The sequence below is a fragment of the Carassius gibelio genome, chromosome B7 (assembly GCF_023724105.1).
Source record: "Carassius gibelio isolate Cgi1373 ecotype wild population from Czech Republic chromosome B7, carGib1.2-hapl.c, whole genome shotgun sequence".
Taxonomy (NCBI): domain Eukaryota; kingdom Metazoa; phylum Chordata; class Actinopteri; order Cypriniformes; family Cyprinidae; genus Carassius; species Carassius gibelio.
In genome coordinates, this window is record NC_068402.1 from 27,641,930 (window position 1) to 27,660,306 (window position 18,377).

The 18,377-nt window shown below is 37.5% G+C and overlaps 1 protein-coding gene across 1 annotated transcript in view; it reads left to right on the top strand.

Annotated features, from left to right (window-relative positions):
* The first annotated feature begins 5,279 nt into the window (after nt 1–5,279).
* LOC127961178 (NACHT and WD repeat domain-containing protein 2) overlaps nt 5,280–18,377 on the top strand; it is a 70,466-nt gene continuing 57,368 nt past the window's right edge. Inside the window, exons 1-2 of the mRNA XM_052560166.1 lie at nt 5,280–5,552; nt 7,964–8,135. Of these exons, the coding sequence (XP_052416126.1) occupies nt 5,538–5,552; nt 7,964–8,135 (187 nt within the window). The 5' untranslated portion in view covers nt 5,280–5,537. The remainder of the gene's footprint in view (nt 5,553–7,963; nt 8,136–18,377) is intronic.

Here is an 18,377-nt window from a genome sequence, read left to right on the forward strand (position 1 = left end):
GTGGAGAGAGAAAGAGACTGAAAGAGAAAGAGAAAGAGAAAGACGTGAAGAGTAGAACGAGAATGGGAAACAGAAATGGAGAAAGTTCAGTAAACAGCTGAACTCCAGGAAATAAATATTACATTTGCCTCATGCCCAAAATAAATTTAGGCCCTCATAGAGTCTTGTCACCCACGCACATGCATCTGTTGAGAGAGATAAATTGCAAATAAGTTTCTTCTATAAATTCACATAGCCTAGCTTTTTACAGCAATTAATGTTACTCCGAAGTGTTTCTTTTTTTTATCACACACAGACACACGCACACACACAAACCCAGAAGATTTGCACTTCAACTGCGACTATTACATTTTTAGGATCTCAGTGAGCTAAGTACAACAAAGAAGTGCTTCAGTTAAAATGGAAACTGGAATTTCCATACGTGGTTGTCTGAGAAATGACTGGAAATCAGTATGTCATGAGAAAGATTCAATAAAACAAACAAACCTTGTCAGAATGGCAGAAGGGGATTACTTATTGGAAAACACTGCTATCATGCTACAACAATAAAATTATGAAAAGGACCATTTGTTTGACTAAATGTGTGGTTGTTCCTTTTAATTCTGAGCGTGCACAATTTTAACAACACATTTGAGGTGACTGCACTGTCTTGCTTTAATTAGTTTAATTAGACATTTCAAAAGAATCCCATTGGCTTGAAATGAAAGCGAGCATTGCTTTGACAGAAAGAAGGTTTAACGTCTCTAAGTGGTGCAGTAGAAATTGCTTGATATCAAGGTAGCAGGGAAATGTCTCATTGTGAACTAGATTTTTCTCCTTTTAATGGAGCAGACGCAGGCTGCTGTTGTTGTAGCACCATTATCTGAAAGTTAAATGTGCTCATTTGAATGTTTAATACACATCCACCATAGACAGCTTTGCCTGTTGTCTTTAATTCTAAGACAATTATCATGTTTATATGTATCATGACATTCTACAAGCAAAATCTGAGTTTGCATATTAGAGCCTCACCATGCAGAGTCAAAAATCAAATTAATTGCATCTAAACGTCGCCAAATGCATACACATGCACTCCCCCTCTTGCTCTACTCAATTGTCTGGGGCTGAAATCTTTCCCGCTACACTATATATACCTCGGCACTAGAATTATTGTCATGACAACACATCAGGGTGAGGCTTCTGTGCTATCAGAATGTCTATTTACTTATCAGGCTTTTCTCAGGAGGGAAAATAGGCATAAAGCACATAAACATCTGTCTGGTCAACCTGTTGGATGCCTCAATTTTATCATTGTAACTCAATTGCTGCAGTAGGTGATGCTAGTGGCTTGATTGACGTCTCTTAATCCCACTCTTTAAAGCCGAGGGCTCTTACACACTCTTTGTCCCGTCAGTGCTAATAGCTAGATTAAGTCGCGACTTTTCCTTGCTGTGTAAAGGGGATCTCATTCATCATTCAGGCTTTTATTGGCATGTGAGGCACATGGAACACTCAACAAAAACATTCACGATTGCAGAGTCATTGACGGGATTAGCAGGCATGCTTAGCAGGAGTGCTGGGAAATTCTGGCACACGAAACAATTCCATTGTATGGATGGGCTATCCGGCTCTCACACGTTGGCAATGTGCTCGATGTTTCAGTACGTTTGAGATTTGTAAGCCATATTTAGTGCGACCAGAACCAATTGTTTCTCCATTTAAAAGCAGAATGGATGAGTATGTTTGCAGTCAATGAATCAACATAATTGGCTGAATAGGGTTTCTGGGGAGGCTTGGTTCTATAATGTCACAAGTCTGTTTTTCTGTCTTGGGCATGACTATTGTCTTGTTCTGCAGAGGCAGAAAATTATTATTATTATTATTATTATTATTATTATTATTATTATTATTATTATTATTATTTTACTGAAATGGTTTTGGTTCTCCTGCCAGAGTCACTGCTTGGCTTGAGAATCTACAAACCTCTCTCAGAAATGGGCAGCATTTACAATTCCACTGACTTTGTTCAAGTGCCAAAAAATGAGTATGTTAGCCTGCCTACAAATACACATCTTATTACGAGTTTTCAGAACATATTTTAATATCCAAAGTCATTTGATTCAGCATCCTTTTTTTATTTTTTTATTACAAGCATTTTTTTGTTTTTAGTTTGTTTTTTTGTTTTTTTTGCTGGATTTTTTCAAGTGCACAGATTTGCCACAAACTAAAATTCTGTAATATTAATAACCCAAATAACAAACCCCCAAACAATAAAGCAGGATAAATAATGAAAAAAATAACAGTGATAAAATTAAATTATAACAGAATCATTATTTTTAACACAAGTACAGAATTGCAAAATAATCAAATGAATCAAGTGTTCAGCTTATCTAAATATAGATTCAGCCATTACTTATTAACAGTCTTTAATGAGCCAATGAATTAGAATTAGATTTATTTAAGCTTTATACAACACCTTTTTAATCCACATGTCGAAGGTAGGGAGTACAAGCTGCTTTTGACACAGTTGTCCAGGATTATGAGCCTAATGAAACTCAAAGCTGTAAGTTCATTCATACAGTTAGTTTATTTTATATAGAAAGTGGAACAGGAAAAAGGTGTTCTTGTAGGTTTTTGTTGTTGTTGTTGTTGTTTGTTTGTTTGTTTTTTGTTATTCTTTTGGGAGTGATTTGTTTTATTTTGCTTTAGTCTTGCCAGACTGATATGCTGTTTTCTAAAAACTTTACTTTGCTGCATCTCATTATTCTGTTCATGGTTTCATCTTGGAGACCAGAAAGTCGTAAGCTTCTCCGCTAGCTTTAGGGTGCTGTCCCTGGTTCTGAATTATCAACAGTCTTTCCACACTGCTGAATAGCAGAGATTGCAGACAATACTAATTAATTCTGCATACTTACATGTTAAAAATAGGTCCTCTTGAAACTCTCCATGTTTCTTTGTCAAAGAACAAGACCAAGCCAAAACTGTTTCTGTGTTTTTGAGTTTTTTTCTAAATCCATGACAAAGTTACACTAACGCCTTTTATAACAGGAGACAAAGTGGCTCAATACTCAACACAACAAGGAAACTGCATTATGGAGCATCCCCAACACTTCACAACATGACCAGAAATTACGTCAGTCTGAATACTTTTGTCCACACAAATTAGTTTTCTCAGCAGATGTATTTCATGCCAAAATCTATTCCACTCTGTTTAATTCTCCCCTAAATTGCTAAAGTGTCAATGGGTCATCCATCAATGAAAGTCTTTTCAGCACAAAGCCTCTGGCATTTTCTCTTTGATCACATACTTTCACCTTGACTGTCTCACACTCTCAAACCAGGGCAAACTGTTCTCACACTCAATGCATTCAGAAAGGGAGACAAAGCCTCTGTCTCGCCTGCTACGGAAGCTATGCATGCATTTTGTCCAAGGATTGAGAGTATCGATCTGTGGAGGGGTTATCTTGAGGCGAGGATGTGCTGGTGGTATAGCAGCTGTATAGGGACCTTTTGAGCAGATAAAGGACAGGCATGGAGAAAATAAAGGAAGTTGGGCTTTGATTTATGGATCTCATTGGCTAGTGGGTGTCTCTGGTGTCAATGTCTGTATATGAGGATAAATGTATAAACATGCATATGTGAGCACACACATAAGCCTATTATGCTATATCTCACTTCTTTCTCTGTGTAAAGCTCACACACATATTTTACATACAAATTATATCTCCATTTGCGAGGCATTTGCATTCCTGCAAATAAACAAATACATTCTGTTGATGCTCTCACACTCTCAAAAGCTAAATTCACTGGTGTGGCATTCTAAAAAACAGCATTGATCCTGATTAGATAACCATAAGTCATAAGGACCGCATTGTCCCTATAGAGCTGTTCTCTTTGCATGGCTGCTTCTGTAATGATGCATAATGATACATCCACAGTATTGCAGATGCACATTGTATGGTCAGAATGAAGGCTGATTGTGTGTGCTCCTGTGCTCAAAACTGTACTGTTACTGTAAAACCTCAAAGCAGAGTTTTCAGCATTTTTCCAATCATTCAAGTATGATCCATATAAAAAATGTATGTGCGTCAACACTTTTCACTTTCCCTAATTGCCCATGGCATGCTGGGACTGTTTAACGATACCCCACCACATTAGCTGCACACTGCTCAGTATAAGAGATCAGGATCTTTCGCACTGCTCCGTGATCAGCACTTACCAGCCAACCATGGCCTACAGCGCAACGAGAGGAGGCGCAAAACAGATCTGGAAACAGAAGAGGGTAGTTCCTTCCGACTTGGAGGGATTACAGCTTTACCGGAAGAGGGGAGGAAAGAAAGGTTAAGCCACTGCTGGTTGCCAGATTCAGCACCTCTGCTTTTGCAGAGTTCATGTGTGCCTCACGCAGAGGGTCTGGCCATTTATATTAGAGCACAGTGCCAACAGGACCCAGAGGGGAAACAGCACTGCTATCGTCAAGAACAGTAAGTTACCTATTTGAACTAACAATTTATCTTAACTTATCTCATGTTTGATTAAATAACCATTTTTTTTTTTTAGGGTTTGATTTTGAAGCCATAACAGGATTATGACTTTTTGCAGATTTGCCGAAGAAACTCATTGCATGTATTTTAGTTGCATTTGACCTGTCGTTGCAGTGTAGACTTATTAATTTCACTTTTGTGAAGGAAGACATTTCCACATTTCTTTTTTTAACATCTGGTTGCAGTCATGTTAGTCTAATGACAAATCTCTGCTCTGCGTAATAGGCTATTTGCAAGGTCTCCATAGGCAGAGAGCATCAGATCACCTTTCTGAAGAAAACTGCCAAAACCGCTTGTCTTAGCTGTGTTAAGCTGGCCTTCAACCTCACCGGAACCCTTCTAAAATCAGCCAGCTGACCAATTTTGACCAGCCTGGAAGACGAGCAAAAAAGGGATACTGCAGTCTGTTTTAGGCTGTTTTCTTAGTAGGGCGGTCAATAAGCTCCAATAACGCATTTGTTTTATAAGAATCGTGTAGAATGTGTAGAATGTGAGCACTTTGTATCTGGAAGAAAAGGCGAAACTATAGGATTTTTTTTGGTCTATTTTTGCGAGGAAAATAGGCGAGGTTTGAACATTTCCCCGAGCGCGAGCAGCAGTGCAGTCCAATCAATTACGTTTAATTCAATTCACTTAAACTTCCAGCGCGCTGCGAAAGAGAAGCATTTATTGATAATGAATTCAGAGCGCTCCTCCTCCTCCTCTCGTACTCCCGCTCGCCGCTGCGCATTAAGAGACAGCTGGCGATGAGAGGAATATCCCTCCACTCTCACTCTCCTCTCTGTCACCTCACTTGTGTTTTCCTCAAGCACTGCGGACAGAAAACGCTGTGCGCGGAGCTTTATAAGACACGGCACGAGGAGGATGCGGACCGCCGGGGTTTGGCCAGCGACCGTCACTCTCACGGTCCCCCGGGACTGATTTTCGGTCAAAGATATTTAATGGGCTTTTGTATCGCCGTCTCCGCTGATTTCCGTGGTTATCTTCTCGGATATTGTATGATACGGCTCCACGATGAAGAGGATGAACGTAAGCACTTCAAGTGTGTTACTGTGCAAGCATGCTGCCTGCATTCGTTGTGCGTTGAAGCGCAGTTGAGTTTATTTTGTTTGGAATTGGCTTTACTGTACGATGAACGCGCAACTTTGTCATCTTAGGATGTGTTTAGCATTTTGTCAGGTTTGATATTAAAGCATGAAACGCGACTAAAGATAAGCGATCTTGAACTCACTTCAATTAAGATTCGTTGTTTGCTGAGACAGAAAATTATCGATTGATCGTTGCGTTTGTGCGGAGATGCAGTTCGTGACCGGCTGCATTTACGCGTTTTATGCCGGTTACACCATTATTACTGAAAAATGGTATAAAGTGAGAAAGTATGCATGATCTAGTGTGTTTTCATTTCGCGAAAATCCTTATTGCGCGCGGATCTTGCATTATGGTAATTCCAGGCATTCCTCAAGCAATAAGTCATTTACAACTAGATATGGAAATCGATTCTGGTTGTGATTCTGATTTCTTTAAACGAGTCTGGTTCCTTGACGGTTCCACTAGTAGCTCCTTTAGTTAAAAAGAAATATCCCATGTTTAGGGGGATAGAAATGCAATAATTTAATTGCATTCGCTGCCCTCATCGATATGTTCCATTTTGATAATAAATCAAAGGTAATATAATTATTTAAAAAGTATGTTTGCACATACATTTGATTACTTAAACCAAACACTACACTATACTTACAGTATAAGTAAATTACTGAAAAAACTAATATGATAATTCATTCATTCATTCATTCATTCATTCATTCATTCATTCATTGTTTCTTTCTTATTTATCCAACATCACTGAAAAAAAAAATTATAATAAATGTTGCCATATGGTAAATCTTATGTGCCTTTATTATATTTGTGGGGAATTCCTTTACCTTGACAGCCTTCTAAAAATGCTGCTCTCATGTGAGGGACACTGCAAAGAAGACGCAAGTGCAATAAAACAATCAAGTAAAAGGGTCAAAGGAACCATTTGAATCATCAAAAAGTGGACTACACCATTATCGCTGTTACAGTTTTGATTAACTAAAATTGCAGGATCCTATTATTCGTTCGGGGGTATCAGACAACACTGACCATGCTGTGTTTTTGTCAACCTTCACACAAATCCAGAATAAAACTGTAACCTCTTAAGGACTGTTCAGTACAGTTTGACTTAAATTAAGATTAACCACAACAACAATCTCATTTTAAAACCTTTTAATTGCCAACTTTTAATTTTCAGGATGTACTTTTAGGTAAACATGTGCTTTGTAAATGGAACCATACTGGGGTGTGATTCCCAAAAGCAACTTTGGTCGCAAGTTCCCTCGTTACCAGTAGAGTTCAATGGAACTAATGACCATAATTAGCTAACAATGCTTTTGGGAAATGTACCCCTGGACAATTAGTTTGTTACTTTATTTAGTACAATTTATGGGTATTTACCTGTTTATTACATATCGCTGTGTTAAGCAAGCCTTTTGATTGCTGTGGACATGCCGTCTTGAATATTCACTGCCTTAATTTGCAGTAGCATACTGCTATTTAGTCAAAGTATGAATAGTATGCTTGAAAATCATACACAGTGATTATTTATTAATAGTGATGAAACTATTCCAAGTTCACTCACTGTTACTATAGTTACAACTAAGGTGAGAATAGAAAACAATATAAATGTTAATTGCTGTATAAACAATAACCTTTGAGTCACACCTATTAATGAATATGTTTGTTAATTCCAAACGTTTGAAAGTGTGAATGCAATCTTTTATCCATTAAAATGAAGTGGATCATAAGAGTCAGTGTTTTTGGGAGTCACGCTTTATTTAATCACTCGTAATAAACACTGGCCGTAGTATATTATTAGCAGTATATTCAGTAGCACATTGTTATTATTACTTATTATTATTAGCATTGTTTTGTTTTGTTTTTGTTTTTGTTTGTTTTGTTTTTTTTTCTTAGAAAAATCTCCTGTGGACTGGTGTTGAAAATTAGCATGCATGCTAAAACACTTTAGCAAGTGCATATGGTTTGTCCAATGTAACTGTGATGTCCATGTTAAAAAAATATATAATAATAATAATAATAATAGTGGTAATAAAAGGGAACCGCTTTTGAACTGGAACTAGTTCACATTTGCCATCCCATTTACCAAGTTGGTTAACCACATTTGCTTCATTGACAAACAGAAAGCTGCTTGATTTGAAAGTGATGTTTGTTTGATCATCATACAACACTACACTACTGATATTTTTGCTTCCTAACTTTGTTTATACGACTAGACCCTCAGTTTTTACGAGATTCCACCAAATTGTGTGTGTAAAAATGCAGCATCCGTCTATCCATTAATTCCCTTCAGTAGTTCAAAACCATAATCCTGAGTTCCTAAACATGTTCAATTCTGTTTGCAGCCGCGTTGGAAATCGCCACAAATGTGGCCATCCGGAGTGGGCAGCAGGCAGCCCTGTCCCCGTGACACTGCTCTGCGCAGAGCAGCCATCAGTGGCAACGTCCTTGCGCTCCCACCATTCCATGTCCCCACGGGCAGGAGTGTCCGGGTCTTCATCTGTGCCAACCCTGATGGTAAGAGCGTGCAGCAGCTTTTTTCCACACATTAAAAAAAAAAAAAAAAATAGATGCTTCCAAAAATCTAACTTTGACTCATGATAGATATGCGTACATGTGTGTACTCTGTGAACTCTGGAATCACCCAAACCATATTGCAGAGAACAAACACAGTATTCTGTCAATTAGATTGACACCTGTTAATGCACGAGCGATGTGCAAGACATGCTTTATCATCCACTGTGTTAATGAACCAGATTTTACAGTAATAAATTCAGATGGCAGCGACAGTTCCACATCATGCCGTTTCATAACACACGCTGCCATCCTCAGAGATATGGCCGTTGCTAATGTCTGCAGGACTGCTGTACCATGTGCTTTGACAAGAGCAGCAGTGACAGCAGTTAGTGGAGCCGTCTGTCTCAGCACTGAACACGGGTTTCAACGTTCCACAAAAACAAAGGCCAAGCAACCATGACACAAAATATTATGCTGCTCTACAGTTATACAGTCTCTGATATTAAAATAGGGGAGCTCTCAGTGTTCAACTTGCTCATGGCTGTGGGAAAGTGGTGAATGGATTGGGCATTTCTTGCTCCTATCTTGAGAAATCATTGAGAGGTCATCATTCCCACCATCGATTGCTCATTTTTACATCTTAAGGCTTAAACCCAGTCCTATTTAGAATTGACCTTAGATTTAATGAGTGCCAGGGGAACTAGACGGCACATATGCAGTCATAGATTTAAATATGGGCTGCAGGGAGACCTTAAAATAGTGCTTCTAATCTCGGAGTAAACAAGCCAAGGGAAAGTATAAAATGGGCTAGGAGGGAGAAAGAGAAATGGAGAAATGAGTGCAGAGAACTGAGGATGAAGTGAAAGGAGGGAAGATACCAGTGAATAAATTAGATCGGCGCAAGGACATCTTCAATAAAATGATGACCTTTCAGGTTGGAGGATTAATGATAAAGACTCCTCTAAATTGCAGCTATAACATAAGTGCCCTAGTCATGTATTTATGCATTATTCCTAAATAAAAAGAAGAATAAGAATAAAAACAGACAATTGTTAATTGTTATTAAATTATAGTATAGAATATTAATATTTAAAACAATAAACCAATTCTCATATAAACTAGTTGGTTATTAGCATGCATATTCATAATCTATTGGATATTTATTAGTACGTATAAAGCACATCCCTTATCCTACCCAATGTGTAAATTTAACAACTATCTTACTACCTAACTATTAAACCATTTATTAAAGCTGCAAATTAGTTGTTTATTGAGGCAAATGTCATAGTTAATGGTTTGTTAATAGCGAGAATTGAACCTTAAAATAGAGTCTTACCCTACAAATTTATTTTAAAACAATATTTGTAATAAATATTTTAAATGATAAATTATAAGGTAAAATGTGTCATGTTAAATATATTTTCATATCTCAATTAAATATGAAGAGACAGCTATAAATAAACCATTCAAGTGTAAACACCGTGGCACTCTTGCTGTCAAAACATTCTCATTTTGTTTGACTACCGTGACCAACTGACTCACCAACATTGGCTCAATTATTATGTGTGAGTTTGGGGCGGGACTGTCTGTTTGTTCGACCAGTGGCAGATAGAAAGCATTTGGAAACTAGTTTTAAATGGTCATTATTTTTGCAGATTCATTTGGAAACTAGTTTCATTTGGTGAAGCTGGCGGTATATAAGTCACACTTTTCAGCATTAAATTAAATAGTTTTCTGTTTATTTCTCTATAGGATGAAATCCCCACACTTAAACATCATTGTGCATAATGACATTCAACCATCAATGAATGCAGTTCATGCTGGAATAATATAAAGAGAGTCCGAAGCCACTTCTCTACTGCAATAGAAAGATACTACAGGGATTTAGTCTGCAGTCAGCCCTGAAAAGCCAACTGCTTGAAGATGCTTTAGTGAGAGGCAGAGGTGATGCTCTGTGCTGAGAGAGTGTGAGGTGGAGTGTGGAATCTGATGTACTGGACCTGTAGATGCACAACTCAGAGGTGATGTCAAGATAGAGAATTAATGATACTTTCAGTGGCTGAACAAGCCAGCTGGGCTTTGGCGCAATGCTCTTTCTCCTTAAGCACTAGAGGGAGCAATTTATACATTGCAGAAAAACAAAAAGGGAGTTGGCCTTGCACACACGGACTTATAACAACTCTTTGTTGTCCAACAGTCTTACAAGTCTTACTCTTATACATGCCTTGACTTGAAAGGAATGATTTCAATTTGTGTTATTGAGCTATTGTAGAAGTCAGCTCTGTGATTTAGGGGGTCTTCTAGGGGCACTTAGGACAGCAGTTGCTGGAGTCTTGCTGGGTTTGAGATTGAGGCTTTGAGGAAATGAATGTGATAACATTTATACGCTCGTTGGGTTTTTTGGTCTCTCTGTATGGTAACCAAGGGCGACTAGAGTTTTATTCTGCTTTAAGGACCTTGAATTTAATGCTGCTGTGTTGTAACAGCATGTGTGGAGTTCGCCAACATGATTTATTATAGTGCATTTACTGTGTTTTAAGTGTTGGGCTAAATCAAGCCTTGATTCTTCTTTTTTGTTAATTAAAGCAAATTTTCAAAAATACATACGTCTAAATACATTTACTATCACGTACCTTATTGCACGTTTCGCGGCAGTTTCAAAGTAAAATGTTCAGTCAGTGGCATTAAAACGCAGGTTGAATATGTGACCCTGGAACGTATTTGTTTAATTGATTTAGGCACTTATTGCTGAGTTTACATTAAGTTGCGTCATGTATGTATTGCGGTGTTTCATAATTCAAATAGCCCAGGAGTGTCGCTTAATTTAATCATGTTGGAAATATCCCCTACACCAAACCCAACCCTAAACCTACACGATAGAGTTAACAGATTGATGTAAAAACTGATATAAAAAATATTTGCTGATGCAGCCATGCTGTATTAAAGTTAACATATCATGAAAATCTGATTTTTCCAGGTTTTAAGTGCTATATTCAGGTCCCCGGTTCATCTACCATCCAAGGAAACGTGAAAAGGTTTAACCCAGTAACTTTGTTTTGATAAGTCTTTTTCTGCAAGTGTCGGAAAAAATGAGCTCTCCTAGTGACATTGCAAAGGGATCTATTTGTGATATTACTGCGAAAGTTTGAGCAAAACATGCTTACTGTTCTGTCTTTGGCTGCACAGACGAGCGCAGAACACTATTTAGAGTCCCAGCCTCAAAGGAGACAAGAGAGCAGTGGAATTATTGATTAATTTACTGTATATTGCTGATGCCACACTAATCAAAAATAAACATAAAACTTATTTCCCAGCTGTTTACCTTCACAGACTTAACCAACTGTTTTTGTAACTCATGTTTGTTTTTAATGTAAACTTGTGTGTGAATGAGAACTTAGTTTAGTACTCACATGCTGTGACAGCCCCTTCCTGATGTGTGCACTCAGAAAACCATATATCAGAAGTTTAAACTAACATGGTTTAAAACACATGATTTCAGCACGATAAACATGATAATCAGAACCAAAACAGATGATTTTTAGCAGGTAAGAGCTGTAATGGCATAGCTCATTTAAGAGATGACCGGCTCGAAAAACAGCGTGTTCCTGCTTCCACTCAAAATAGCCATTTTCTAAATGATCTGCAGGGAATTTTCAGCTGAAACTTCACAGACACATTTTGGTGACACCAGAGACTTATATTATATATTTTAAAAAGGAGCATAATATGTCTCCTTTAACTTCTTTATGTGCATTTGAGATGTTTTGTTGAACTGTAGGTTAACGGGTTTCATATCAGAGCTCTTCATCACTCAATTGCAACACTGTATCGCATGAGCTACCAAGCAAACCTACTGAATTAGGAAATTCATGCTTATGAAGCTGGATATATGATGTCACGTTCAAAAGTATCAGTTTTCAAATCGTGCAGGATGTTAAAATTGTTTTGAATTCATAAGATAATATTCCTCAAGTAATTATGCAAAAATTTGGCTTTATTATCCAAATCTGTGGACCTGCAAATCATGTTTTGTGTGAAAAGGAATAGTGTTCAGTTCAACTGGAAACAGTGATTCAAATGTATAGGTAGGTTTTTGCAGAAATGTAGGTAGAGGCACATATTTACAATGTTGTGCATTTTAGATTCAATTAGGATTTTTGACCAAATTGACTGGTTGGCATGGACACAATACTTTTGTGAGGAAATATCTGAATTGTGTATCGTCAAATGAAATCAAGACAATAGTTTTGTAAATGCAAGTCACCCCCTCTATTTTGCTGCAATGATTCACACTCATTGGTTGCCACCTCTGTAGATACACTACTAGCATTGTGTTGGTTACTCATGAGAAAAGCAAAAAATTTGAAATCCAATCGGTATCTGTATTGGGGGTGTAAATTTCATGGAAAAGAACCATACCTGGTCTCCACTCACGGTTCCGCGGTTCAACTTAAATCTGACAAGACATCTTTAATATAGTTTGTTAAATATTAGGGGTGCTCAGAGTAGACTGATCGGCATACTGATTGCTATCAGCCGATAACCGCTTTGGGATGTCTCTATAAAGGCCAATCTCATAAACCAATCTCAAGCTGATGACGCAGCTGCCGTGAGAGGTTTGGCATTTTGTGCTCATGTCAATGGATTTGAACACTTACATTACACATGGTTGTGGCCCGACGGTGCGTTCCAGGATTGTTGCATCTGTAACATTGCATCGATAGTTTCTACACTGAGTCTATTTTTGCTGTGCTGAATTAACCCTTTGATGCATACGATCACACCGGAGAACTTTCAGTGCATCACATCATCAACTGCTAAATTTAAATCCACTTTCGTGCTTCGGCTGGCGCACAGCCAGATCCGACGTGCTGAGCGCTTGTCACATTATCACACATATTCAGTATTTTCAACCATTTAATGCTTATTTAAAGTTTCAGACATTTAAATACACATGAGTACTAGCAAAAACATACATTTACAGTAAAATCTATGCTGATGTCTGTGGAAATGGCAATAATGATCCTTACAAATATAATCTGACGACATGCTTCTATTGATATCATATACAGATTGTGTAGGTAACTAAAGTTTACTCTGCTCTTCTCTCAGCTTAAATAAGGCGATACATTCTAAAATAACGGTCATCTAAAAAAACTCTCGCCAGGGGCTGAGCTATATTTTAAACTCACGTGCGAAAGGGTTAAAGTAACAGCGCACTGTTTGCAATAAATATAAACTTGGATTAACACGAAAATGTAGTAATTACCCCCCATTTAAAAAAATGAAATTCAGGCCCTGTATAAATGTCTAAAAATCCTGATTGGAGTATCACTATAAATAATTCTACATGATAAAAAGAAGGCTTTAAAAAGTTTGGTATACTGCTTCCTGTGAACAACAATTAGCGATCAGGCTCATAAATTCCTGTATTCCTGTAGCTCAAGTGGTAGAGCATTGTTAAGTGCAAAGTTGGGGGTTCGATTCCAAAGGAACACATGATAGGTAAAAATTTATAGACTGAATGCACTGTAAGTTGCTTTGGATAAAAGTGTCTGCTTAATGCATACATTTATTTATTTAAATTTAAATGTATAAATTCTGATCGGAGCACCCCTATTAAAAATAACAACACGTTAAAACAAACAGAGTTCAGCTAATGTATGGTTCTGTTGTTGGAAACATTCTAGCTTCCCAATACATTACAACAAAAAAAAGACCTTGGATAAACCAGTCCCTCTTTGTAAACTTTGTTAAATGTGGGTGCCATATGCTCGAATATAACCAGCCATATGTCATCAGAACAGCCGTGTTAATGCTAGCTAAAGAACTACTGAGTGCACCTTTTTGGGTTCTTGGTGACATCAGCCATACACCATTGTCATTACTTCATTTTCAAAGGCTTCTAAAAAGTCACATGGCATTTACAGCTCAGTTGACTGGCTCAAAAAAAAAATGTGAACGAGATCAGAAGTTGAGCAATTACCATTGAGATGAATGGAAATGCTAATGGATAGCATTCTCCAGGTATTATAGACCTTCTTGGTTGAGTCAGTATTATTGTGTTGGGCTAGTTGGCAGAGTGTTATTAGCACATTTTGTGTGTATCATCCTATAAAAAGGCTAATTTCGAATAATCACTGCTTATTAAATGATCATAGTATTTTAACAGAGAAAAGATTAACACACTTCAACCTTTAATGCAACATTGCTTCATAAGCAATGCATTCAAAAACCCTCAAATTGCTTATAATAATGATAGATAATTATGTGCTTTGAATATTCAGATAATATTTTTGCCTTTGAGCATTTGGAAATTAGTTTACTAATGCCATGGAGCTAATGGATTGCCAACAGGAATGTGTTTTAGTCACAGATGGGATTTCATTCAGTCGTTAAGCACACGCGGTCAGGCGCCTTTGATGGGGAGCAATTCTCATTCCATCGTCCTCCATTTTGCGACCTCACCTAATCCCTAAGAGTCTTGTGTTTCAGCATCAGACAGCTGTATCAATACTGAGCTCATCTATATGCGACCATCCTTTCAGAGCCCGTGCTACAGGAGACACATGTGAAAGCCCCATTGGATACGACTGCACAAAGGCTTTACCCCAGATTATAGTCATGACTGGACAGAGCATTGAGCAAGATGCATGCTTGCAGCTTGAGATTCGAAATGACGCAGATATTCATAAAGTATTAAAGCATGTTTAGAACATGGTAAGTGGCTGTAAAAAGCTTTTATCTTAAAATGTAATTGAAGATAATGTGGTGTGGCATCTATTTCTAAAAGAACATACATACTATACAGCTCTAAAATATTGGTCTATATGTACAAATGCTTTTAAGAACCAACTTATTGTAGTTAAAAAACAAAAACAAAAAAAGTGTACTCACAAATAATTAAAAGAATAAAAATGAAAAAGTAACAAATTCTGTGGCCACAATATTTTATTATTGTTGTTGTTGTTGTTGTTGTTGTTGTTATTGTTATTGTTATTGTTATTATTATTAGTAGTAGTAGTAGTAGTAGTAGTAGTAGTAGTAGTAATATTCCTATGTTTTGTAAATTCAAGAATATTGAACAAGCAAGACATGATTTTATTAATTGTGAAGTGATTGGATCATAAACAGTGGACACAAATGCTAGAATGGAGCCAGGTGTTTAGATGGTAATTTATTTGTAATGTTAGTTATTAATTGTTGATAAAAGAAAAAAAATGGGATGCATTATTGTGTTTAAAAAATGCTAGACATGAGACAGGAAGCAACAGAATGGAACAAAATACAGGTCTTGTGAGACATGTTTTTGAACTGAAATACAAAGAATAGGAGATGCTAAATCAGCATGATATGTTATTATGGTCAAAAATCTAACATTAAGCATATGTCTAGATAGAAAACAATTGAAAAACAACAGATGGATGCAAGAATGCATTTTCTATGGGAAAATCCTGGAACTGGCAACTCTTTAAATTGATAGTCTCCGTTAACTACATGTCAGCTACCAGTAGAGAAGAGTATTGGTAAACTGTCTGTTTAAAATCTGCTAACAGCTTTTTTTTGATGATTTCAAGATTCTACTAACTGTAACTAACTTTGCAACTGTAAGTAACACATCAATTTATTGTACTTACCCTAAACTAATAGTCTACTCATACTGTAATAGTTGGCAATTAGTTGACAGGTGGTTGCAAAGTTACTTAGCTATTAGCTACTTCGCTATTAAAATTTCTAAGGTGGCAAGTGCACTTAACTTAAATAGGGTCCATTTTGATTTCATGTTCACTTTTAATGTAGGAGACTGGAAAATCTCATTAGTCCGTATATTTGTTTAATGGCAGCATTTCTGGGCTTTGATTGGGTCTACAATATTTTAAAAAAAATATAAATTAAAAGTCTAATTCAAGTCATTTATTTCTCTTGACTCCTGCCTTCATCTTTCCTCACTTTCCTTCCTTCCTTATTTCAATTTAGTCTTGTTCAAAAATGCTTTATTGGCATTATCCCCCTTCCCCCCACTCTGCAGTGATTTAGCTTACTATGTTTTTTCCTTCTTCTCCATGTTCTTTATCTTTTTCATGTCAGACATTTCAAACATGCCACATGTAAATGTGGAGGCAAGCACAGCAGCTCATATAGCTGGTGTTTTTTTTATTCTTTTCTTTGCCTCTCTATTTTTCTTTTTTCTCTCTCTCTCTCTATACCTATAACTTTGACTCAATTTTCAGATGGATACATTTTGAAAGCTTCAATCTGTTATGCAAATTCGCTGTCTAAAGCACTCTCCAGTGTATTCCACGTTAATTCATTTATGACTATATGAAGATTTCTGCTTTCCCCTGGTATCTTGCCTGTCTATACCGTGCCTCGTCTACTAACTTGACAATAATGGTGTCTAAAGGTTTATTTTGTTCTGAGGAATTGTTTACATGTGAGGAGACTATTACAAGATTGAACATTGAATAAAAATAAAATAAAATTATTGAATAAGAATAAAATAAAATAATTTCAGTAGGACCATTTGTGAATTTGTAAATCATGAATTTTGCATAAGGATGACAGATTTGACCATGTAGATTTCATGGTGGGTTAAAGTTGGTCAAGCGAATGTGCCGTGTTGACAGCAGAAAGCAGGCATGGCTTGAAAGTCTTTGTGAGCTTTGCTTCATATATCCCTACACTGTTGAAAATGGACCTTTTTCCTAACAAGCCTACTGCATTTTCGATTATGGTAGGCAATTCTGTTTTGAGGAAGTTCCACTCAAAAAGACTGAAAAAATCACTTCGAAATTATCACTCAGTATTCTAGTTAATGCACATTTTGGTCCCTCTTTATATTAGGTGGACTTACCTACTACACTCTGAAAAATGCTAGGTTAAAAACAACACAACTTTGGTTATTTGGCAACCCAGTGCTGGGTAAATAACTTTAACTAGGTGAATACAGCATACAATTTTACATACATTTAAACTTGTTACAAACTTTAATTTCAATGAAGAAGTGCACCAAATCGGTGGTGCTGAGAAACGCTCTCTCCTGTAGAAGACTCAAAAAGCCAGCACTTTGACAGTAACTCAACAGCTCAAGCTCAACCCAGTGATTGGGTAGAAAAAAAATAGTCCAGGATAAAAAATGACCCAACAACTTAGTTACAGGAAAAACTACCCAGCACCTGGGTAAAAATATTAAAAACAACCCAATAAAATGACCCAACAGGCTAAATGCCGCTGCATTCTGAATCATTTATAGAGGCTCGATTGTGCATTGTGCATGTCCAGCCAGAAGATAATTGCAGTAATCCAGCCTAGAGATGACAAAGCCTGGACAAGGAGTTGTGCAGCATTCTCTGTTAGAGAGGGCCTGATATTTCTGATGTGCAATGCAAACCTGCAAATCGAGCAGTTTTTGCAATGGAAAGTCAGCTGGTCATCAAAGACAAGATTACACCAAGATTTCTATCTGAACTTGATGGGGTAATTGTTGATGAACCTAACTGGGTGATGAAATTACAGTATGCTGTAGAGTTGGAGTGGCAGGGAAGACAGGGAGCTCAGTCTTTGCCAAATAAGAGTAACGTTCTTTCATCCATGCCAAGATGTCCGCCAGGCAGCCAGAGATCCATGCAGCTACGTTGAATCATCTGGTTGAAATGAAAAGTAGAGTTGTGTGTCATCAGTATAGCAATGGTAGGAGAAGACATATGCCTGTATGATGGGATATCCCAGGGATGTTGTATACTTGGAGAAGAGGAAGGGTCCAAGAGCTGATCCCTGAGGAACCCCAGTGATCAGTTGATATGTTTTGGGTTCTCCCCACCCCAGACCACCCTGAAAGACCTACCAGTAAGATAGGATTCAAACCAGCGAAGTGTAATCTCTGTGATGCCCAGTGATGAGAGGGCAGACAGGTGGATCTGATGATTCACATTGTCAAATGCGACTAATAGATCCAGCAAAATAAGAATTGATAATTTGGAATTCGCTTTTGCAATCCGCCAGGCTTCAGTGACTGACAGTAGCACATTCTCAGTTAAATGGGCAGTGGGTTTACCCAAGCCTGCTTGAATGCAGTGGGGAAAGTGCCTGTGAGGAGAGATGTGTTGATGATGTGTGTTAGTGCTGGTAAAAGAGTTGGAGAGATTGCTTGGAGAACGTGTGAGGGGATAGGGTCTACTGGGCATGTTGTAGGATGGCTGGAGAGGAGAAGTTTGGATACTTCTGCCTCCGTTAGGGGACAGA